Below are 24,946 nucleotides of genomic sequence, written 5' to 3'. Positions count from 1 at the left end.
ATCACTGACCTTGTCCTGCTGCTCAGTATCAGGGGTGTGTTTTTGCTGTTCCCTCCGTCTAGAACACCCTTCCCTACCTAATCACATGGCCTGATCCTTCAACTCTATCGGATCTTTGCTCAAATGGCCCCTTCAGTGAGGCCTTCTCAGATCACCCCAGTGCTTCCCAGCAATGCCCCATTCCGATTCATCTTTCCTACACACCTGTCTCCACCCAGCACTCTAAATATTTTGCACATGGATTATGTTTATTGCCTGCTCCCCGCAATACCTGAGAATACAAATTCCATGAGGAGGGAACATTCGTATGTGTCTGGGTCTCTGTGTCCCCCATTCAGAACAGTGCTTGGCACATAACAGCCCCTCCATCATTACCGAACAAATGAATGGAGGATGGACACGTGGATGGACAGGATGGGTGAGATGGGCACCCAGAAGCAAGCTTGAGGAGGAGGGGATTTGGGATAAACATCTGGGGCAGCAGAGAGGATATGGGATAGCCCAGCAGGGCTGCCCCAGGCCTGATATATCAGCCTGGACTACTCAGGCCTCTCCAAGGGCTGCCCCAGGCAGAGAGAAGGTGGAGGACCTGCTGCCCGGGTTCTCCAGGTTCTCCCAGCTTGCTAGCCTTCAGGCCAACAGGGCCCCACCCAACCAGCCACACTATTGTCCTTCTGCAGTCCTGCCAGGCTCTGTTGGGCCCTATCTGCCTCAAAGGCCCTGTACAAAGAACCAACAACGAGGGAGTTTTCTCACAGCCCCTACCCTCCTGTGTGACTCGAGGACCGGAAGTTCAGTTTCACTTGACCTGTCTGAGTCATGTTCCTGTCTCCCCTCTCTGCACAGGAGGTCCCGCCCCCACCCTTCCAGGCTTGGGGCATCCCCCTCTCAGCAAACAACAGAGGCTGAGAGTCTCCTCGTCTTCCTGCTCACATGCCACCCCACATCCCAGACTCCCCCTGGCCTCCCCACCCTGGGGAAGCTCTGCCAGCTGATCCAGCCCACACAGTCCGACCCCACCTGGATTCTGAATGAGCCCATTGTCTGATGACTTGGCATCCCAGTGCTTTCTATCACCCCTGGGTCATCTCCAAACTCCTGGAGACAAGGCTGGTAACTGACACAGAGCACACAGAAGGCACTCACACACCGTGCCGAGGAGAACTAAACCTCAAGGTGTATGTGGTGGTCTGCGATATTATTAATAAAAACAAGTTGCCCAGATTAAAGAGAAAGAATGGGGGAGAAACATTCTCCAAGGCCTATTATAAAGGAGAGGCAAAATTCTCCAAGGCCTGTTATAAAGGAGGGGCAGGAGACGGTTATACTTTACAAGACAATTCACATTCCCATCTTTGGAAAACTAGAATTTAAAATACAAGGGCCGGGCATGGTGGTTCATGCCTGTAATCCCAGCATTTTGGGAGGCTGAGGCGGGCGGATCACGGGGTCAGGAGATCGAGACCATTCTGGCTAACATGGTGAAACCACGTCTCTACTAAAAATACAAAAAAAATAGCTGGGCGTGGTGGCAGGCACCTGTAGTCCCAGCTACTCAGGAGGCTGAGGCAGCAGAATGGAGTGAACCTGGGAGGCAGAGCTTGCGGTGAGCCGAGATCGCGCCACTGCACTCCAGCCTGAGGGACAAGAGCAAGACTTTGTCTCCAAATAAACAAATAAATAAATAAATAAAAATAGAATACTTTACAAGACAATTCACATTTCCATCTATGGAAAACTAGAATTTTAAAAACCCAGCCGGGCACGGTGGTAAAGGGGATTTTAGGGGCTGCATGGGTGGATCTTGACATGAGGTTCCTTTCTAGGCCAAAGTGATGGATCTAGAATAGGAATATTCTTAGAAATAGAGCCGCTGGGCACAGGAGGGATAAAAGCCAGCCAGGGCAGGACACACACCTTTTCCTTCCCAGCTCCCCTAGCTGTGGAACTCTAGGTAAGTGAATGGCCTCTACAAGCTTCTGTTTATGATTTGAAAATGGAATTGCCAGGCCAGGCATGGTGGTTCACCTGAGGTGAGGAGTTTGAGACCAGCCTGGCCAAAATGGTGAAACCCTGTCTCCACTAAAAAATACAAAAATTCACTGGGCATAGTGGTACACACCTGTAATCCCAGCTACTTGGGAGGCTGAGGCAGGAGAATTGCTTGAACTCGGGAGGCAGAGGTTGCAGTGAGCCAAGATCATGCCACTGCACTCCAGCCCAGGCAACAGAGCAAGATTCCATCTCAAAAAAAGAAGAAGAAAGAAGAAAGAAGAAAGAAGAAAGAAGGAAGAAGGAAGAAGGAAGAAGGAAGAAGGAAGAAGGAAGAAGGAAGAAGGAAGAAGAAGAAGAAGAAGAAGAAGAAGAAGAAGAAGAAGAAGATAAAATGGAATTGCCATAGTATCTAACTCTAAGGCTGATGTAAGGATTTAAAAAACAAGATCATACATGAACAGCTGAGTACTCAATCAATAAACGAATGCAATGACCATTGTGGTTATTGTATAACAATACTATTATTATTGGTAGAGATGGGGGTCTTGCTACATTGCCCAGGCTGGTCTCAAACCCTTGCGCTCAAGCGATTCTCCTGCCTCGGCCTCCCAAAGGGTTGGGATTACAGGCATGAGCCACTGTGCCCCCTATAATCCCAGCACTGTGGGAGGCTGAGGCAGGAGGATCGCCCGAGCCCAGGAGTTGGAGACTAACCTGGGCAACACAGTGAGACCTTGTATTTTTTAAAATAAATTAATTAAATTTAATTAGCTGGGCACGGTGGCTCACACCTGTAATCCCAACACTTTGAGAAGGCTGGGGACGCAGATCACCTGAGGTCAGGAGTTTGAGACCAGCCTGACCAACATGGTGAAACCCCGTCTCTACCAAAAATAGAAAAAACTGGCTGGGCGTGGTGGCAGGCGCCTGTAATCCCAGCTACTCAGAAGGCTGAGGCAGGAGAATGGCGTGAACCTGGGAGGCAGAGGTTGCAGTGAGCCGAGATGGCGCCACTGTACTCCAATCTGGGCAACAGAGCAAGACTCCATCTCAAAAAAAAAAAAATTGCACTGAAATGGGTGTTGGGTCAAAGGAGCGTCTTATCCTTTAGGAGGTCAAGAGCAAAGTGACAAAGGGGTGTCACTCTTCCTCATAACCTCTGTGGCTCCTTTGACATTTACACCACTCCCACATGTTTTTTCACTCCCTTGACACAAGTCTAAAGCAGAAATATCTAATGAGAAAAACTAATTTATTTTTTTAGAGATTGATTCTTGAGACATTGCCCACGCTGGAGAGCAGTCGCTATTCACAGGCACAATCAGCATGCACTGGAGCCTCAAAACTCCCAGGCTCCAGTGATCCTCCTGCCTCAACCTCCCAAGTAGCAGGACTACAGATGTGCTCCACCGAGCCCAGCCAATAAAAACTAAATGAAGAGTGGTTGCTGCGTACCAGGCACTGGAAGCACTTCGCACACGCCAACTCATTGAAATCTCATTGCAATCCTTTGTGGTAGGAGCTACGTTTATCCTCTTTGTACAGGTGAGGGGACTCAGGCACAGAAAGATTAAGAAATTGGCCCTAGGGAATTCCCATTTGGGTCTCTCTCTCTCTCTCTCTCTCAAAAAAATAAATAAATAAAAGGAAGGCTGCCCTAGGCAAAATGGGATGGGGTTGGGGTAGAGGGGAAGGATGCAAAAAAAAAAAAAAAAAAAAAAAAAAGGAAAAAAAAGAAAGAAAGTAACAGGCCAGTGCAGCAACTCACACCTGTAATCCCAGCACTTTGGGAGGCCAAGGCGGGCAGATGGCTTGAGCTCAGGAGTTCCAAACCACCCTGAGCAACATGGCAAAACCTCGTCTCTATAAAAAATACAAAAAAAAAAAAAAAAAAAAAAATTAGCCTGGAGTGGTGGCATGAGCCTGTAGTCCCAGCTACTTGGGAGGCTGAGGTGGCAGGATGGGGATGACTTGAACCCAGGAGGCAGAGGTTGCAGTGAGCCAAAATTGTACCACTCCACTCCAGCCTGGGTGACAGAGCAAGACTCTGTCTAAAAAACAGAAAAGAAAGGAAAAGAAAAGAAGAGAAAAGAAACTTGCCCCAAATCACAGGACAAGTAAGGGTTCAACTGGGATTGGAATCCAGGCAATCCTGCTACATTACACCCTCCCAGTTCATCTTCTCTAAGAGACATTCATAGGCTAAAAGAGAAAGAAATGCTGAAGAGTCAAATCTCCGTCGAAACCAGAAATGAAACCTCACATCTGGCAAGTGAAATGTGGTTTCCTAGGTTGAACACCTTCCCAGGTATTTAAACACTCCCATGGTAAAGGTGAGAGGATTAGCAGAAAGAAGGATGAAAAATCATAACCAAATTACCAAGTCCCAAGAAAAATAAGTACAACTTACATGAAGTTTCAAAATCAAAAACTCAGCTGGGCAGTGGCTCACACCTGTAATCCCAGCACTTTGGGAGGCCAAGGTGGGCGGATCACTTGAGGTCAGGACTAGCCTGGCCAACATGGTGAAACCCTGTCTCTACTAAAAATACAAAAATTAGCCGGGCATGGTGGCGCTGACCTATAATCCCAGCTACTTGGGAGGCTGAGAAAGGAAAATCGCTTGAACCCGGGAGGTAGAGGTTACAGTGAGCTGAGACTGCAACCCTGCGCTCCAGCCTGGGTGACAGAGCAAGACTCTGTCCCCCCGCCCCCCCCAAAAAAAAAGAATTAAAGACTCAAAATAGAAGCTCTGAAACATCCAAAAACCTCAGGCATAGCAGAGGGCTTTGTTTCATTTTGTTTTTTGTTTTTGAGAGAGCGTCTCGCTCTGTCACCTAAGCTGGAGTGCAGTGGCACAAAACACAGCTCACTGCAGCCTCAACCTCCTGGACTCCAGGGATCTGCCTGCCTCAGCCTCCCGTGAAGCTGGGATCACAGGCACATGCCACCATGCCTGGGTAATTGTTTTTGTATATAGAGACAGGGTTTCACTTTGTTGCCCAATCTGGTCTCCAACTTCTGGGCTCAAGCAGTCCTCCCACTTTGGCCTCCCAAACTGCTGGATTACAGGTGTGAGCTACCCCACCTGGCCTCTTTTTAAATGCAGACTTGAGACAAGAAGGCAAAACTTACAGAAAATACAACTACACATTCTATTTTCTCCAGAAAGTGTAGTCATGATGACAAGCCTGGGAGTTAGGTGGTAATGAAACCAGCCACATGAACGTCACCAAGCAGCTGTCATTTCTCCAAAACCTCTTAGCATCAAGCTAACAGAGAAGAGATCTAGGGCTAGTATCTCCCGGGACTCATGACTAAGAGCCGGCACCGAGAGTACCTGTCACTATAGAAGGTGATGTCACTGCTGATTCAGTCTGATATTGAAAAACCTCACCAGGAGAGGCCTCTCAATGTCGGTGACTCAGGGCTCCACCCCACCTGTTCATAAAGTAAGTGCCTAGGTGTTTGCCTCACTGCTTGTTCAAGGGATGATGTTTTCCAATACGAAAGCCACAACTCTCCCCACAAACAAGTTGGTCATCTTGTTCCCTTTTTCAAACACTCCCACATAGTCGTGGTGAAGAATTTGTTGGGGAGGAAGCCTCGTACTGAAGTCCAGTTTCCACAGTAAGTACCAGGTCCTAGGAACACTTGTATACATGCACACACACACAAAAAAAAATTCTGCCCCAAACATGCACCCAAAAAAAAAAAAAATTCTGCCAGGTCACGATGCCTGTTTAGGAAAATCTCATTCCTCTGCAGTAAGAATCTTTAGAAAACTCGGCTAGGCTCAGTGGCTCATTCATGCCTGTAATCCCAGCACTGTGGGCTTATCATCTAAGGTCAGGAGTTGGAGACCAGCCTGGCCAACATAGTGAAACCCCATCTCTACTAAAACTATAAAAATTAGCCGGGTGTGGTGGCACAGGCCTGTAATCCCAGCTACTCAGGAGGCTGAGGCGAGAGAATCGCTTGAACCCGGGAGGCAGAGGTTGCAGTGAGCCGAGATCGGTCCACTGTACCCTAGCCTGGGCAACAAGAGCAAGACTCTGCCTCAAAAAAAAATTTTTTTTAGAAAACTCCACTAGAGCAATATTCCTCTTGGGCAACATGCGGAGGGATGGGGGGTGGCTTGGGATGAGCATGATTTCTTAGATTTCCAGATTCCTTTGACTCTGATACCCTTTAAAGGAGAAGTTCCTAAAGTGGCAGGTCAAAAGAGAAAGATAAATAAATAAAAAATAAAGGAGATGTGAAAATGAGCCCTCAGGATTCCTTCTCTAGAGAATGCCTGGCCTGGCCGGGCATGGTGGCTCAGACCTGTAATCCTAGCACTTCGGGAGGCCAAGGCAGGGGTATTGCTTAAGCTCAGAAGTTCAAGACTAGCCTGGGCAACACACATAAGAAGACCCTGTCTCTCTTTTTATTTTAACAAAACATTTAAAAATTAAAAGAAAAGTGCCTGACTAGAGAACAATTTTTTTCAATGACATGAATATAGACTTGAATGTAGAAGTCCAGTCCCCTCAAGACACACAGTCCAATTCTTTTTTTTTTTTTTTGAGACAGAGTCTTGCCCTGCCCTGTCACCCAGGTTGGAGTACAGTGGTACGATCATGACTAAACCTCCCAGGCAGCTTCAACCTCCCAGGCTCAAGTGATCCTCCCACCCCAGCCTCCCAAGTAGCTGGGACTACAGGCATATGCCACTATACCCGGCTAATTTTTGGATTTTTTGTAGAGACGGGGTTCTCACTATCATGCCCAGGCTGGTCTTGAACTCCTGGGCTCAAGAGATCTACCTGCCTTGGCCTGGGATTACAGTCATAAACTATGACACCTAGCTGCTGACACAGTCCAATTCTAACACCTACTGAGCACCTCACTTCTTCATCTTTACACAAATGCCATCCTTCTTAGTGATGACTGCCCCTAAATTTCTCCACCCCAATGCATAGTTTTTATCCCCTTCCTGCTGAGTTTTATTCTTTCTTCCATACCTCACCGTCTACCTGTCCCCTCCAATTAGAAGAGAAACTCCACGAGGACAGGGGTTTTTCTCTGTTTGGGCCCTGCTGCACCCCCAATGCCTAGCAGAGGGCTTGGCAGGTACTCAGCAAAAATTCATTCGGTGAGGGGACAGGCAAATGCCTCCGTCACCTGAGACCTTCAGAGGAGGAATGATCCATCCCTTTCACCTGGCTGCTCACAGACTATCATGTGAGTTGCCTTTTCCTGCTGTAAAGAGCACAGACTTTGGAGTCCAACAGCCACCAGACATACGGCCAGGCCCTCCCACTTCCTGTGTGCATGACACACCTGTGTGCATGAGGGTTACAGGAGATGGCGTACGGGAAGAGTTCAGCATACAGAAAGCACCGCTCAATACACTGTTGCTTATGATCACAATAGAGAAGACAATGACAAATACCTTTTTTTCTTTTCTTGAGACAGTGTCTCACTTTGTTGCCCACGCTGGAGTGCAGGGACGCAATCACAGCTCACTGCAGCCTTGACCTCTGTGGTCTCAGGTGATCCTCCCACCTTAGCCTCCTGGGTAGCTGGGACTACCAGCTCATGCCACCAGGCCTGGCAAATTTTTAAAAGTCTTTTGTAGAGACAGGGTCTCCTTATGTTGCCCAGGCTGGTCTCAAACTCCTGGGCTCAAGGGATCCTCCCACCTCAACCTTCCAAAATGCTGGGATTATAGGTATGAGCCACTGCGCCCTGCTGAATAATTTTTTTTCTTTTTTTTTTTTTTTTTTTTGAGACAGAGTCTCGCTCTGTCACCCAGGCTGGAGTGCAATGGCTCACTCAGCTCACTGCAAGCTCCACCTCCGGGTTCAAGTCATTCTCCTGCTTCAGTCTCCCGAGTAGCTGGGATTACAGGTGCCTGCTACTACACTGGGCTAATTTTTTTTTTTTTTCGTATTTTTAGTAGAGACGGGTTTTCACCATGTTAGCCAGGATGGTGTTGATCTCCTGACCTCATGATCCGCCCGTCTCGGCCTCCCAAAGTGCTGGGATTACAGACGTGAGCCACCACATCCTGCCCCTGCCAAATAATTTTTTTTAAGTATGTTTCAAATATTGCATGGGACATACTTATACTAAATACTAGACATCGTTTATCTGAAAGTCAAATGTAACTGAGAGTCCTGTATTCTTATTTGCTAAATCTAGCAACACTACCCATTAAGCAGTTACTCTCCTGAAGGCAGGGTGGTCTAGGTTACATAAAGATTTACAAGATGCGCTGGGCACGGTGGCTCACGCCTGTAATCCCAGCCCTTTAGGAGGCCGAAGAGGGCAGATCACAAGGTCAGGAGATTGAGACCATCCTGGCTAACAGTGAAATCCCGTGTCTACTAAAAATACAAAAATTAGCCGGGCATGGTGGCTAAAAATTAGCTACTCAGGAGGCTGAGTCAGGAGAATCGCTTGAACCCAGGAGGTGGAGGTTGCAGTGAGCCAAGATCGCACCACTGCACTCCAGCCTAGGCAACAGAGTGAGACTCTATCTCAAGAAAAAAAGAAAAAAAAATAAGATTTACAAGATGTTGCTCTACAGTACTCTCTCATGAATATTTATTGATCAGATGGATTTTTATCTTAGCTGAGATCTGATTAAGCAGGACTTGCTTTTTTTTCTTTTTTTTTTTTTTTTGAGACAGTCTCACTCTGTCGCCCAGGCTGGAGTGCAGTGGCGAGATCTCAGTTTACTGCAACCTCTGCCTCCCAGGTTCAAGGGATTTTTGTGCCTCGGCCTCCTGAAGTGCTGGGATTACATGTGTGAGCCACCATGCCTGGCCGGCCTTGCATTTTTGTCTTTGAGCTTTTTGCATCTCTCATCAAGCTCTTTCCAGACTCCTCTGCACTGCCAAAAACTGGAAGAATGGACACCGGTTCTTGAACAATTCATGGGTCTGAAGGATGCTGGAGATACTCAGGGGGAAGGTGTTGGGTGTATCTGAGAGCCTTGCTCAAGGAAGGTGTTACTCACACAATAGGAAACCAAACAGATGGCTCTGGCGGGCTCAGGTATCTGCCTAGATTTTGATCTGGTGCTTCCTTACACCCAGAAGTGTGGGGCAGAAATGGCTCATCTGACCTTTAGACTCCAGACTGCAAGCTGTTTTGTGACAAGACAATTAGGTAAGGTTACATCAGGGGTGTGCAGAGCTCAGAGAAACTGGGGAATGCCAACCAGAGGCACACGCCCTGAGAACACCCCTCCTCCCTTCTCTGTGGCTACTACACAAAGCCGTGCCTTCACCAACATGGCACAAGTATACGTATGTAACAAACCTGCACGTTATGCACATGTACCCTAGAACTTAAAGTATAATAATAAAGAAAAAAAGAAAAAGAAAAAACCATTACGGCGGAATATCCACTAGAAAGAGAGATCTGTATAGACCTGTCTGTATTAAATACATTCTGAAACCTCTCATTCATTCATTCCTTCTGCTACTTACTGAGCCCTTTTTATGTACCAAGTACTATTCTAGCTGCAATACAGCCCAAGTACAAAACGAAAGACCTTAAAAATCCCTGGCTTCCTGAGGCTTCTGTTCTAGCGGGAGGAGACAGACAGTGAACAGGAGAAATAAGTGAAATACACAGCATGTTAGACAGTGAAAAGTACTAGAAGAAAATTAAGTAAAAGAGGTGGGTAGGGCTGACAGCAGGGTTTACTATCATAAATAGGTCATCCAGGTGGGGTGTGATGGCTTACGCCTGTAATCCCCACACTTTGGGAGGCCGAGGCAGGTGGATCACCTGAGGTCAGGAGTTTGAGACCAGCCTGGCCAACATGGTAAAACCCCATCTCTACTAAAAATACAAAAATTAGCCAGGCGTGGTGGCACACGCCTGTAATCCCAGCTACTTGGGAGGCTGAGGCAGGAGAATTGCTTGAACCCAGGAGGTGGAAGTTGCAGTGACCCGAGATCGAGCCACTGCATGCCAGCCTGGGTTACAGAGATGAGACTCCGTCTCAAAAAAAACAAAAAAAAACAAAAATTAGCCAGGTGTGAGGGCAGGCACCTATAATCCCAGCTACTCTGGAGGCTGAGGTTGCAGTGAGCCGAGGTCAAACCACTGCACTCCAGCCTAGGTGACAGAGCAAGACTCTGTCTCAAAAAATAAATTGGGCCAGGCACGGTGGCTCATCCCTGTAATCCCAGCACTTTGGGAGTCCGAGGCGGGTGGATTACCTGAGGTTAGGAGTTCGAGACCAGTCTGGTCAACATGGTGAAACCCCATCTCTACTAAAAATACAAAAATTAGCCAGGCGTGGTGGCGGGCGCCTGTAATCCCAGCTACTCAGGCAGAGGTTGCAGTGAGCCAAGATCGTGCCACTGCACTCCAGACTGGGTGATAGAGTGAGACTCCATCTCTAAATAAATAAATAAATAAATAAATAAATAAAGGCTTCAGGAAAGGCCTCCCTGAGGGCAGAAGTGACATTTAAGCAAAGGCTTGCAGTCTTTTCAGGATAGAAAGGAGTGAACTGTGCAGATATTATGGGAATGGTCACAGCCAGTGCAAAGGCCCTGAGGTAGAAGAGTGTGTAGTGTGTTCTAAGTATAACCAGGAAACAAAGTTGTTGGACAAAGTGAGCATACGGAAGAGTGGGAGGAGATGAGGACCCCAGGTACATGAGTCAAAGGACAGATCAGTGAAGCCTCAGAAGTCATAGAAAGGACTTAGGCGCTTATTTTGTTTGAAATGGGGAACCGTGGGTAATTTTGAGCAGGAGTGATATTTTCTAACTTAATTTTTAAAAACCATCAACTCTGACTGATGGATGAAGAAAAGACTGGCTTGGGGGAAGCGGAAGGAATAAGTGGGGAGACCAGGAAGGAAGCTGCCGCAACAATGAAGGTGAAGACATGCTGAAACTTCTCTTTTAGGAATAGAGAAAACAGCTGGGCGTCATGCCTGTAAATCCAGCACTTTGGGAGGCCAAGGTGGGAAGATCCCTTGAGCCCAGAAGTTCCAGACCGGTCTGGGCAATATAGTGAGATCCCTTTTCTAAAAAAAACTGTAAACATTAGCTGGGCATGGTGGCATGTGTCTGTGGTCCCAGCTACTTGGGAGGCTGAGGTGGGAGGATTGCTTGAGCTCGGGAGGTCGAGGCTAAAGTGAGCCAAGATGGCTCCACTGTACTCCAGCCTGAGCGACGAAGAGACTCTTGTCTTTAAAAAAAAAAAAAAAAAAAACAAGGAGAGAGAAGGTGTACCAGCGTGTCTGAATGCCAAACCACAGAATCAGGTGCTCTTCTTCTTCTTCTTCTTCTTGAACTTGCCCAGGTCAAGTAAATTCGAAAGGCTTTTGACTTGTTACAAGCTCTCCTAATTACAAAGCCAGCTAATTATTATCTAGAACTTGACCAATTATCCCACGGGGTCCTGAGCTGGCCACCGTTTATGATCTTGCTCATGTGGAACAGGTTCAACCCTTCTGGGCAGGCCCCATTAGGTCCCAGTAGTAACTTTCCCTCTTTCAGCAGCAAGAGTCACGCCCCAGGTACCTGCCTGGCCCAAGCACCTTCAATAGGTCTCATTTGGAACAAGAGTTTCTCTAGGGCGGTTTCCCTGTGCCCACACTCCCAAGTCTTGAAGGCCAATATAAATAGATTTTCTAGGACCCAGAGAGTTGAAAGAGACTGAAAGAAAGAGAAGTGCCGTTCAGCTAGCATTTATTTGGAAGTGAAGATCAAGAGGGAAACCAGCTGAAACTGCCCATAAGCAAAAGACAAAAGAGGCCTTCCAAAGGCATTAAAAAAAAAAAAAAAAAAAAAAGCTGAATTCTAGCATCACAATCAAAATTAGTGAGAGGCAGGCCAGGCCTGGTGGCTCACACCTGTAATCCCAGCACTTGGAGAGGCCAAGATGGGAGGATTGCTTGAGCCCAGGAGTTCAAACCACTGCACTCCAGCATGGGCAGCAGAGCAAGACTCTGTTTCTTTTAAAAAATCATAAAATCAAATAAATAAAATCAGTGAGATGAAAAGGTAAATGACAGCTTCTCCAAAGGGAAGGAGGGTTCACATTTCCTTTAGAAAGGTGAATCAAGTCCCACTGAAGGTGCTGAGTTTGGCAACAGGGTAGTAGAGGGAACTGGATGAGAGACCTGGTTTTGGAAGATGAAAGGCCCGGCCTGCAGCCCCAGCACTGCCATTACCTGGCGGGGTGACTTGGGGGCAAGCAGTACAGCCTCTGAGCCTGATTCCTCTTCTAGAGTACGGGATGATGAAAGTTCCCCACCTTGGACCACAGGGAGGACTAACTGTCAAGTCTGCAAGGTCGCTGGCAGGACCCACTCTCTAACCCTGTGCAAATGGATACAAATATTTGTCTTTCATCTGCTGGCCACCTTCAAGTAAACACTCTCCAAATAAACACCTTCTATCATTTAATCCTCCAGCTTGTGAGGTCTCTGAAAACTCTCTGTATCTACTGACAGAGATTAAGGAAAAAAGACCACTATCCTATACAAATCCTTCTTTAAACTGGTACTTCACATTCTTCCAAGCACAGAGCTGACATTCCCAAATACCCCTTCGAAAACTCCCCCTCTGGGTCCTTCAGACACTCAAACTCAATATATTCCTCACCAAGAACTAATTTTCCTCCCCCAACTTGTTCCTCTTTCTCCTGTTTCCAGTGTTGGTTCCAAGGAACATTCTAGAAGCTGCTGGCATTACTTCTTGTTTAGAACCACTTAGGTGCTGGAAACCTTCCCCCAAATCAAAACTGTATTATTGGTAGGGCACGGTGGCTCACGCCTGTAATCCCAGCACTTTGGGAGGACAAGGCAGGTGGATCACCCGAGGTCAGGAGTTCAAGACCGGCCTGGCCAACATGATGAAATCCCATCTCCACTAAAAGCGCAAAAATTAGCCAGGCATGGTGGCGGGCACCCGTACTCAGTTACTCAGGAAGGTGAGGCAGGAGAATCACTTGAACCCAGGAGGCGGAGGTTGCAGTGAGCCAAGATTGCACCATTGCACTCCAGCCTGGGCGACGAGAGTGAGACTCCATCTCAAAACAAAAACAAAAAAAACTGTTTTATCTTCAGACAGGCAGGCACATAACACCTCTCCCAACCTCGTGCTCAAAACCTCCACTGGGACAGTAGGAAGCGACCGTTTCTAGACGCTGATGTGCAAATGGATCACAGTCTTTGTGGAAGGCAGTATCTGCCAAAATCACAAATGCACATACCTGGGCCCAGCAGGCTCACCCATGGATATTCATCTTCCAGATACACCAGAATGTGTAGAAAAAAACGTATATCCCAGGTTACTTTCTGCAGTCCTGTCTCTTAAAAGATAGGACACTACCCAGTGTCCCAGTGTCCATCTATCAGGGACTGGCTAAATAACCTATGATGCAGGTAGCTATAAAAGGAAAATAAAAGAACATACCCCACAAATATACACACCAATTTTGTACCCTCGGATATTAAAATTAAAAAATTTTAAAAAGGCCAGACGCGGTAGCTCATGCCTCTAATCCCAGTACTTTGGGAGGTCGAGGCGGGCAGATCACCTGAGGTCGGGAGATCAGCCTGACGAACATGGAGAAATCCTGTCTCTACTAAAAAAAAAAACGAAAGTAGCCAGGTGTGGTGGCACATGCCTGTAATCCCAGCTACTCAGGAGGCTGAAGCAGGATAATCACTTGAACCTGGGAGGTGGAGGTTGTGGTGAGTGGAGATTGCACCATTGGACTCCAGCCTGGGCAACAAGAGCGAAATTCCGTCTCCAAAAAAAAAAAAAAAAAAAAGTAAATATTAAAAAAACTTTTTTTTTTTTTAATAAAAATAGGCTGGGCACGGTGGCTCACGCCTGTAATCCTAGCACTTTGGGAGGCCAAGGCAAGTGGATTGCTTGAGCCCAGGAGCTTGAGACCAGCCTGGCCAACATGGTGAAACCCCGTCTCTACTAAAAAATACAAAACTTAGCCGGATGTGGTGGCATGTGCCTGTAGACTCAGCTACTCAGGAGACTGAGGTATGAGAATCACTTGAACTAGGCGGAGATTGCAGCAAGCTGAGATTGCGCCTCTGCACTCCAACCTGGACAGCAGAGCAAGACTCGGTCTAGGGAAGATATGTGCGGAGAGAGAGAGAGAGAACACACAGATATATTGTTGGGAGAAAAACAAGGTACGGAGCAGTGCTATCATATGCCATGCTTTGTGTAAAAGGATCATATGTTAGGAATTTACACTGGCATAATGAAACAAGACTATGTTTGTATTTCCATAAGGAAACCCTGCAAAGGATACACAGGAGACTAATGAAATCGGTTCCCTGTGCCCTGGGGAAGAACTGAGTGAAGCATGGATTGGGGTGGGAAGGAGACTTCACTGTCTGCCATATAGACATATACATAAGCTTTTTCATATATATATGAAGATGTATATTTAAACTTATTTTTTAACCAAGTGAATAATTTGCCTATGAAAAGACCAGAAAGAGAAAACCCTCCATGAACCACGACCCAAGGCCCACAGGTAACCCCGCCCAGTTGCCTCTGCAGCCTCATCCCAGGACCCTCTCCTCCCTCCTCCTTCCATGTCCAGGATGGCAGAGCTCCAGCCTTCTGCCTCCATGACCCCGCCACACCTTTGGGCACCCCACTTCCTCCTCCTGGAGTGCCCTTTCCCTTTCCTTGCATGGAAGACGCCCTCTTACTCATCAAGGCCCAGCAGGTGAAACTGACCACTCCTGGCATCCTCTGAACACATTCTCACTCCAGTGGCATTCTCGGAGCCTACTGGAGTTACCCGCTGAGAGGTCTCTCTCGGAGCTTTTCTGGAATCTCCCTGAGCATAGGGGGTGAGTCTTAGGCCTGGGTGCACTGGCTACTTCTCTGGGTCCCCCACTCCCACGCCCATCCACCACACTTTGGTTTTTTCTTTTATTTTTCTGAGATGGAGTCTCGCTCTGTCACCAAGGCTGGAGTGCAATGACACAATCTCCACTCACCGCAACCTCCACCTCCCAGGTTCAAGCAATTCTCTTGCCTCAGTCTCCCAAGTAGCTGGGATTACAGGCATGTACCACCATGCCTGGCTAACTTTTTTTATATTTAGTAGAAACAGGGTTTCACCATGTTGGCCAGGATGGTCATAAACTCCTGACCTCAAGTGATCTGCCCACCTTGGCCTCCCAAAGTGCTGGGATTATAGCCGTGAGTCACCACACCCAGCCTCCCATCCACCCCCTCTTTGCATCCACAGAGTTCTCAATCCTGGACATGGCAGAAGTACCAGCCTCATCCCTCCCTGATCAAGGGTGTGCCCTGGGATTCCTGGCCTCGGGCTGGACAACCAGGTGCCCACATCCCAGTTGGGGTATCTACTCATCGAACATCTAGCCCCTGGGGTTGCCCAGGGAAATGCATTGGGTGGCAGCAGATATCTGAGGAGCTTGCTAATTTGTTTATTTATTTAGAGACGGAGTCTCACTTTGTCACCCAGGCTAGGGTGCAGTGGCACAATCACAGCTCACTGCATTCTCCACCTCCTGGGTTCAATCAATTCTCCTGCCTCAGCCTCCCAAGTAGCAGGGATTACAGGCACACACCACTACGCCCAGCTGATTTTTTTCTATTTTTAGTAGAGACGGGGTTTCACCGTGTTGGTCAAGCTAGTCTTAAACTCCTGACCTCGTGATCTGCCTGCCTCGGCCTCCCAAAGTGCAGATTACAGGCGTAAGCCAACCGCGCCTGGCCCGAGGAGCTTTTAAAAATGTCAAGTTCAAGGCTAGGCGTGGTGGCTCACGCCTGCAATCCCAGCACTTTGGGAGGCTGAGGCAGGCAGATCGCTTGAAGTCAGGAGCTGGAGAGCAGCCTGGCCAACATGGTGAAACCCTGTCTCTACAAAAATACAAAACAATTAGCCAGGCATAGTGGTGCATGCCTGTAATCCCAGCTACTTGGGAGGCTGAGGCACGACAATTGCTTGAACCCAGGAGGCGGGGGTGGCAGTGAGCTGAGATCGTGTCATTGCACTCCAGCCTGGGTGACAGAGCAAGACTTCATCTCATAAATAAATAATAAATAAATAAATAAATGTCAAGTTCAGATCTCCACTCTCGGAGATTGGCTTTCAGTGAATCTGCAAGAGGGCAAGTCTGCATGAAGTACCCCAGGTGATTTGATTTTTAACCACAAGGATCTCAGTGGCTGGCACACAGCATTTTTGGCAGTGGGAGAACAGACAGGTATTCTTAAGCATGTGCATCATGAAATATATATATATATACACACACACACACACACACACACACACACACACACACTTTTTTTTTTTTTTTTTTTTTTTTGGTGACAGGATCTCTATCACCCAAGCTGGAGTGCCGTGGTGCAATCATGGCTTACTGCAGCCTCGACCTCCCAGGCTTCAAGCAATCACCCCACCTCAGCCTCCTGAGTAGTTGGGACTACATGCACATGCCACCACGCCCAGCAAATTTTTGTCTTTTTTTGATGCTAGGACCACAGGTGCATGCCACCATGCCTGGCTAAATTTTTTTTTTTAATCTTTGTGCAGATGGGGGTCTCGTCATGTTGCCCAGGCTGGTCTCAAACTTCTGGGCCCAAGTAATCCTGCGGCCTCGGCCTCCCAAAGCACTGGGATTATAGGTGTGAGCCACTGCATCTATCTGGCCTGAAATATTTTAAAAGCCAAGCAGAAGCTGACAAGTTCAAGATCATCCTGACTCCCCCGGCCCTAGCTACAACTTGCCCCACTCTTCCCATCCCAGTTCAACACAACCTCCATGAGCAGGTCCCCTTTCTTAAGCCACAACAAACCTGTTCCAGTCCACCCTGAGCACCCTGCACAGTGGCAAGCAAGAAAATGCCAGTTTCTTCCCAACAAAGGCAGTAGGCTTAGTCACTGTTTGCAGTGCACTCTTTGCTTAACACAGAAGCAGGCAGGGTGAAGAAACTGGTTTGGCTGGTTTACTGGGTGAGAGGGAGCGCAGGGGATCTTTTGAACCAAAGGTAAAACGTGGGAGACTTTCAAACAGACAGCACCAAGTCCTCCTGGGGCTCTAATATTTCATATTCACTGAACGCTTGACATACCATCCTATGATGTCTCCGTGCTATTATGCCCATTTTACAGAGAGGGAAAGTAAGTCCTCAGCTGATGTCCCTAGGCTGGGAAGGCACACCGTCTAGACTTAAATCTAAGCAGTCTGACTCAAGAACCTTCTGAATTTGGGGAAGATGCCGCCCAAACCTTGGGCAGAAGTGGAGGATTGCAGGCAGGTAAGAGGAAGGAAGGAGGACGATGAAAAGTGCAGAAAGGGAGGAGGCCTACAACCCCCAACAGTAACAAGAACAAGCTGGGACACTGGGATCCCTGGCCTAGGGAAACTTACCTTAACAAAGAGGAAGAGAGAAAGAAAGAGAGAGAGATAGCTAGAGATGGGGCTAGAGAAACAGCGAGTGAGCATGCACCACAGATTTCTTTTTATTTGACCAAAGGTGGAAAACACTTAAAAATGACTATATGCCCTCCCATTTCCAGATTCAGGTTTGAGATCTCCCTCCCTGCCCTCCACAGTTGTCAGAGGGAAGCTATGAACACAGTATCCCCGGCACACACAGAGCATAAAGGAAGGTTCTAACCGATCAAATTCTTCCCTGCCCATTTACAATCAACCTTAAGGGCTGGACCAAGTCCATAGAGTCTGAGAGTGAAAAACATTGGCCAAGATAGTGATTTATTCATGTGTTCATTCATTTGCTCAAAATAACACTGAGAGTTTACTGTGTCCCTAGGAAATATCAATCACTGTTGAAATTATTCTGCTTTCTCTCTTAACGTTCCTTCCCACTGGCACGTATGTTCCATCCAATCTGCCGTAACCTCAGGGTTCAGCCTGGAGCTAACACACAACAGGCACTCACCTTTGTGAACTAAATGAATGAATATGCATACTTAATTTTCATAACAGATCAATAAGTATTACCGCCCCATTTTACAAGTGGGAAAACTGAGGCTCATAGAAGTAAAGTGACTTATTCAAAGTCAAATAGCTAGTGGCTAAAATTCAAACCTGGCTTTCCTGTACTTCCTCACTGAAGGATCCATTCTTGAAAGCCTTGTGCCCCCAAAGGAGATAGAGCTGAGGCAGGATAGAAACCCAGTAAGGGGCCCGGCTCGGTGGCTCACGCCTGTAATCCCAGCACTTTGGAAGGCTGAGGCAGGTAGATCACTTTGAGCTCAGGAGTTCAAGACCAACATGGTGAAACCCCGAATCTACTAAAAATAGAAAAATTAGCCGGGCCTGCTTGTGGGCACACCTGTAATCCCAGCTACTCAGGAGGCTGAGGCTGGAGAATCGCTTGAACATTGGAGGTGGGGGTTGCAGTGAGCTGAGATCGTACCTCTCTACACCCCAGCCTGAGCGACAGAGTGATACTCCATCTCAAAAAAAAAAAAAAAAAAAGAAAGAAAGAAAGAAACCCAGCAAGGATTGGATTGGGACAGGTGCCTCTTGGGGATTTTAGGGTCTGGGCAGCTTCTGAGAGATAGGAGAGCTTCAGCCTCTGGTGTATCTGGGGTTACTTTGGAAAGGAATGTATAAGACACAAGGTGAGCATTTCGGAAGAAAAGCCTCACCCAATAAAAAGCCCAGGAGAGCAAATAGGGATTTCCATAACCACCTGGCAGAGAGGGGCAGGCAGGGCCCCACTGGGAGGAAGCAGCAGCCAGCCTTCCTTAAATGGCCTTGCCAGGCCCAAGACTTTCCACCTCCGCACCTCCAGAGACACAAAGGCAAGGCCAGAAGGGTGGCCCACTGGTCTCCTTTCACAGATCAACCTTTGTCACAGACATGAGTAATTGGGGAAGTGACTTTTAGGAGTTTGAGGGGTAGGGAGTGGGGATCTGATGATGTAAGGTGATCCCAAAGCTGGTTTCCGGGTTTGCTTTTTAAAAGTCTAATTGTATTAGGGGGCCTGCATACTGTTTTCTGAACCTTTCAGCACATCCTTCAGAAAGGAGGGGAAATGGCTGGGATTAATGGCTCACGCCTGTAATCCCAGCACTTTGGGAGGCCAAGGCTGGTGGATTACCTGAGGCCAGCAGTTTGCCCAGCCTGGGGAACAAGAGCAAAACTCCAGATTGTAGACCAGCCTAGCCAACATGGTGAAACCCTGTCTCTACTAAAAATACAAAAATTAGCCAGGCATGGAGGCGGATACCTGTAATCCCAGCTACTCGGGAGGCTGAGGCAGGAGAATCGCTGGAACCCGGGAGGCGGAGGTTGCAGTGAGCCGAGATCACATCACTGCACTCCAGTCTGGGCAAAAGAGCGAGACTCCGACTCAAGAAAAAAAGGAGGGGAAATGGGTGTATTTAATGCTTGAGGTCAACCCCTCAAGCAGCCAAACCTCAACACTGAAATATAGGCCACGTGTTTCCAAGGCCAGACTGCAGAGCAAGCAAAGGAAGAAAACAATCACTGGCAAAGCCGGCCAGCTTTTCTTTCTTCCGCCCCTGAATTAACTTACAACTGTGGTAACTAGGCTACTACTTTAGAGATCCCAAACTGTCTAATAGCCTGGGTTTCTCAAACCGGTGTGTGCTATGAAGAAGGAAAATAAGCAGCAACTCTAAAGAACTGGTTTATTGGCCAGGCATGGTGGCTCACACATGTAATCCCAGCACTTTGGGAGGCCAAGGCAGGCAGATCACCTGAGGTCAGGAGTTCGAGACCAGCCTGACCAATACAATGAAACTCTGTCTCTACAAAGGCATGGTGGTATGTGCCTGTAATCCCAGCTGCTAAGGAGGCTGAGACAGGAGAATCGCTTGAACTCAGGAGGCAGAGGTTGCAGTGAGCTGAGATCGCACCTCTGCACTCCAGGCTGGGCAGCAAGAGCAAAACTCCATCTCAAAAATTTAAAAAAAAAAAAAACTGGTTTATTATGGTTCAGTTTTTTTTTTTTTTTTTTTTTTTTTTTTTTTTTTTTAACGGTCTTCATTCTAGAAGCTGGAGAGAAATCAATAGAATAAATACAAGGTTGAGATCATGGGGTCAGCCATGGCATGGGGCAGAGGAATGACCCTAGCAAACCACTCCAAAGTCCCCTGAGTTAAGACCCTACAGCTACCAGTGCACAAAAAGTGACAGGTTTCAAGTTTCAAAATTCCCATGGAGTAAATTCTTCACAAAGTCAATGTCTAAATCTGGTGCCTATGTTACATCCATCCCTTCACTTCCCTGCACTGTCCAAAGAGAGTCAGGCCACATCCCAAGTCTTATCTGGCTTTTAAAATCACAAGCCAGCTCCTGAGATCGAACGTGTGATTTTACCACAAGGGCACTTCCATCCTGGGGCGATTCCACATTGGACTGATACAAGGAGACCCACAGTCCAAAAAAGCCAAAACAAATATTAAATGTCAGGAAAACTGTTATGTGGGGGTGGAGGTCTGTGAACATAAAGGGAACTGAAACCAACCACACCAGAGGCCTGTGGATTCTGTGTGGAGGCTGCCTCTTCCCACTAAACCAGCAGCCCCAGGGTCCCCCCCACCTCCCCCGCGTCTGACCGGTCTCCATCATCATCACCCCCTCTCAGAGGTCCCACACTATCAACACCTCCATTCTCAGCTTACTTCACGCTGGACACTAATTCCCCAAACACCTTTTTTGTTTTTGTTTTTTCAGGTTATTGAGGTGAAAAACAAGGGGAAAAAGGAAAAGAAAAGACCAACTGTGGATCAGATTACAGAATTGCTTTATGCCTCAGTTTCCTTACTTACAAAGTAGGAAGAATAATACTGCCCACGCTCCTAATGTTCTAGTGAAGACTAAATGAGGTAAAATATGTGAAGCACTTGCCCCAGAGTCTGAGGCAAAAGCGAATATGTGTCACTATTAATTATTATCATATTAGTGTTAATATGTAATAACATTATTGGTCAGACACAGGAGCTTAGAAGGGAGAAATAAAAACCAGACCAACCTACCCTTGGTGCTACCAAGTATCTTGGTGCAGGAAAACAAAGTCACCAGCCTTAGCACTGGGCCACGCCAGACACACGCTCAGATACAAGCTCGTTTCTAGCCCCTGCCTTGCTCTCCAAGGCTAGATCAAGCTTGCCTCCCCCAAGAAGACGCTCCTCAATGCCCACTGACATCAAAATATTCAATCCCCAGCACTCTGGGAAGCCAAGGTGGGTGACTCACTTGAGCCCAGGAGTTTTAGATAACTTCTGATCCAATAGAAAGCTCTAGAGCACACAGAGCAAATATACTTCATCAGTCGAGCTGTAGTTTCTCTGTAAAAAACTTCGAATGACTTCCAAGTTCAAAAAAAAATTTAAAGACAACCGCATGATTGCTAAAGATTCATGTGGTCAAAGACCAGAAGAATAGACACAATGGAGGTGTTCCCTCAGGGGAATTGTGGGTGATTTCTCCTTAAAAAAAAATATGCCTTTTATTGTGATATCCAATCAACTAAAATCATGAGAGAGGAGAAAGTGGTTTGATATAAAGTAAGCACTCGGGATTCAGTGAATTCAGAAGAGAAACTAGCCCCTTCCCTTGCTGGACAACAGTGGAGTGGAACAAAGCAAACTCTAGATTATCACAAAGATAAGCCTAGAAGTACATTGGATGTATGCATTTTCATCCTGAGTCAGAACTACCATGCTTTTTTTTAAAAAAAAGATAATTATTCCTGGCCAGGCATGGTGGCTTATGCCTGTAATCCCAGCACTTTGGGAAATTGAGTCAGGTGGTCTCCTGAGGTCAGGAGTTCAAGACCAGCCTGGCCAACATGGTGAAACTCCTTCTCTACTAAAAATACAAAAAATTAGCTGGGCATGGTGGTGGGCACCTGTAATCCCAGCTACTCAGGAGGCTGAGGCAGGAGAATCATTTGACCCTGCGAGCCAGAGGTGGCAGTGAGCTGAGATCACACCATTACAACACTCCAGCCTAGGCAACAAGATTAAAACTCTGTCTCAAAAAAAAAAAATCATTATTTCTTGGGGGAAACAGTACCTGTAACAAGGTATTTTGGTTCAGGCACAGTGTCTCAGGCCTGCAATCCCAGCACTTTGGGAGGCTGAGACAGAAGGATCCTTTGAGCCCAAGAGTTCGACACCAGCCTGGGCAACATGGAGAGACTCCTGTCTCTAAAAAAAATTTATTTTAGTTTATTTTTTGGAACAGAGTCTTGCTCTGTCACCCAGGCTCGAGTGCGGTGGCACTATCTCAGCTCACTGCAACCTCCACCTCCTGGGTTCAAGCAATTCTCCTGCCTCCTCCTGAGTAGCTAGGATTACAGGTGCACGCCACCATGCCCAGCTAATTTTTGTATTTTTTTTAGTAGAGACAGGGTTTCATCATGTTGGCCAGGTTGGTCTCGAACTCCTAACCTTGTGATCCACCCGCCTGGGCCTCCCAAAGTGCTGGGATTACAGGTGTGAGCCACTGCGCCCAGCCTTAAAAAAATGTTAAAATTGGCCGGGCGCAGTGGCTCAAGCCTATAATCCCAGCACTTTGGGAGGCCAAGACGTGCGGATCACGAGGTCAGGAGATCGAGACCATCCTGGCTAATACGGTGAAACCCCGTCTCTACTAAAAACTACAAAAAACTAGCCGGGCGAGGTGGCGGGCGCCTGTAGTTCCAACTACTCGGGAGGCTGAGGCAGGAAAATGGCGTAAACCCGGGAGGCGGAGCTTGCAGTGAGCTGAGATCCGGCCACTGCACTCCAGCCTGGGCGACAGAGCGAGACTCCGTTTCAAAAAAAAAAAAAAGTTAAAATTATCCAGGTATGGTGGCACATGCCTGTGATAACCAGCTACTAGGGAGACTGAGGTGGGAAGGATCACTTGAGCCCAGAGGATGGAGGCTGCAGTAAGCTGTGATTGTGCCACTGCACTCCAGCTTGGGAAACAGAGCAAGACCCTTTTTTTAAAAAAAAAAAAAAAAAGCTTTAATATCTATAAACAAAAGCCACAGCCCAGTAACCAAGAGAGAGCTGCTCTTCAGTCATCCCAGAGATGGTGCTTAATGGGGCTTGGGAGTCAGGTCCCAGTTCAGATACCTGCTCTGCTGACCCTGGGCAAGTAGACGTCACCCTCTCAGCCTCGGTTTGCTCATCTGTAAAACGGGAATATTCCTGCCGGAGCCTTCCCACCCACCAGGTTTTTGCAGTCTGAAATGGGACACTGTCTCTACAGTGCTGAGGGCAATAAGAGAAATACGAAGGCTTCTAGTAAGTGCCCTCAACCTCTGCTTTTTTATAACATGGTTAACAACCAGGCAGGGCTACCCCCTCCACCAGTGCTCAGTCGTAAACGTTTGGATCCCCAAATCTGTGTAAATTCCAAGGAATTTACGTTTGAGCCAAGGAGAGAGCTTGCCCATTCCAACCCAGGGGTGTGGGAGTGCAATTTCTCGGCCCCTTTCCAACCCCACCCTACTCCGCCCAGGGACACCGGCGGCGCGCCCTCACCTCTGCCCAGGACGCGTCCTCTCTCCAGGTGCCGCCGGGGCACCGTGAACGTGTAGCTCTCGGCGTCAAAGCCGGGGTGGCAGGGCTCCGGCTCCTGGCAGAGCCAAGACGAGACCTGGGGTGGGGGAAAGGTAGATGGAACCGGGTGACTCGGAGGGTTCCCTCCAGCTCACCGAAACCAACAACGCCGCCCCTCCCTCGCTCCCGGCGTCGGGATTGGGGGAGGACCCCCGCCCCCAACCTCGGGCCGGGCGGGCAGCGACGTCACCCTCCCCCACCCCGAAACCTACGGCCGCCAAGCCCCCAGGAACTCCCGGAAGGGGGCCGCCGAGTCACCCTCTCGAGACCTAGCCCATCGTTCTTTTCGGTCTCCTTTCTCATTTTATTGGAGATGTCTTTATTCTCCCCAACCCCACTTTCCTTAGACCGGGAATGCACCACTCCTTAGAGCGAGGGGCGCTCCCACCTCCCCCGACCCCACTTTCTTATCCCCGGGACTCCCACTTCTATTTACGACCTTTCTTGGCATGGCAGGTGCCTTTATTTCTACGGATGCCCCTCTCCTTCCCTCGAGGATCGTCCCCACGACTCCTGGCTCCCCCTCGACTTGCACCGGGGCTCCCCTTCTCCACACCCCACCCCCCACACCCCGCTCCACGACCCCCGCGCCAGCCCAAGCCCACCCCGCGGACTCAGAAGCCAGACGCCCCCGCCTCGGTCTGCGCTGGAGGGGCAGCAAAGCCGCGCTCGCCCCTCACCACCCACGCCCCACTCCCATCACTGCGGGGTCCGGAGCGCGCGAGGCTTCCAGGCCGCTCGGCTCCTCGGGACCCGAACTTTCTTGGAAGAAGGGAAGCGGTGACGACGGGAGAGGAAGGGGCGCAGGGCTGGGGCTGGGGGCTGGGGCGCAGAGTGTGCGGCCCGCACGCGTCCCTCGCAAGGCAGGGGACCCGAAGTACCTGCAGCAGCAGCAGCAGCGCCGACAGGCTGCGGCTCCAAGGGCCCATGGCTGGCCGGGGACGCCGAGCGAGGGCAGGGGCCGGGTGCGGTCGGATCGGGCCGGGCTGGATCGGGCTGGAGTCTGAACTGACTTCCGCGAGCTCACAGGTGCTTTGCAGTTCCGACGCCACTGAGACTGGGGTGCGCTGCTGCCGCCAGGTGTGCCTCGGAGGGACCGCCCCCCGTACCGCTGATTGGCTGAGGGTTCACCTGCCGGCCACAGCCAATCAGCAGCGCGGACCCCTCCCCCGGACGGAGCTAACGGCCCGCCCCCCCGGCCTCGCGCAGACCCGGTGACCCTCTAGCCTGGGGTTGCTAGGGTCTAGGTGGGTTATGGGACCTGCACGGTTCTGATTCCACTGGGTTCGAATCCCAGCACCGCTGGTGGCTCACTAAGACCTGGGATCAGAAAGGGCTTTTACACTTGG

General features: G+C 48.6%; 1 protein-coding gene across 1 annotated transcript in view; it reads right to left on the bottom strand.

Annotated features, from left to right (window-relative positions):
• The window catches only part of LOC105491370 (cadherin 1), a 98,548-nt gene extending 73,897 nt beyond the window's left edge, over positions 1-24,651 (bottom strand). Inside the window, exons 1-2 of the mRNA XM_011757711.3 lie at positions 24,479-24,651; positions 23,520-23,634 (exon numbers count right to left, since the gene is read on the bottom strand). Coding sequence (XP_011756013.2) covers positions 23,520-23,634; positions 24,479-24,526 — 163 coding nt within the window. The 5' untranslated portion in view covers positions 24,527-24,651. The remainder of the gene's footprint in view (positions 1-23,519; positions 23,635-24,478) is intronic.
• Between the last annotated feature and the right edge of the window lie 295 nt (positions 24,652-24,946).

Source organism: Macaca nemestrina, chromosome 18, assembly GCF_043159975.1.
Source record: "Macaca nemestrina isolate mMacNem1 chromosome 18, mMacNem.hap1, whole genome shotgun sequence".
Classification (NCBI taxonomy): Eukaryota; Metazoa; Chordata; class Mammalia; order Primates; family Cercopithecidae; genus Macaca; species Macaca nemestrina.
This window is presented reverse-complemented; position numbering and strand designations above follow the sequence as displayed.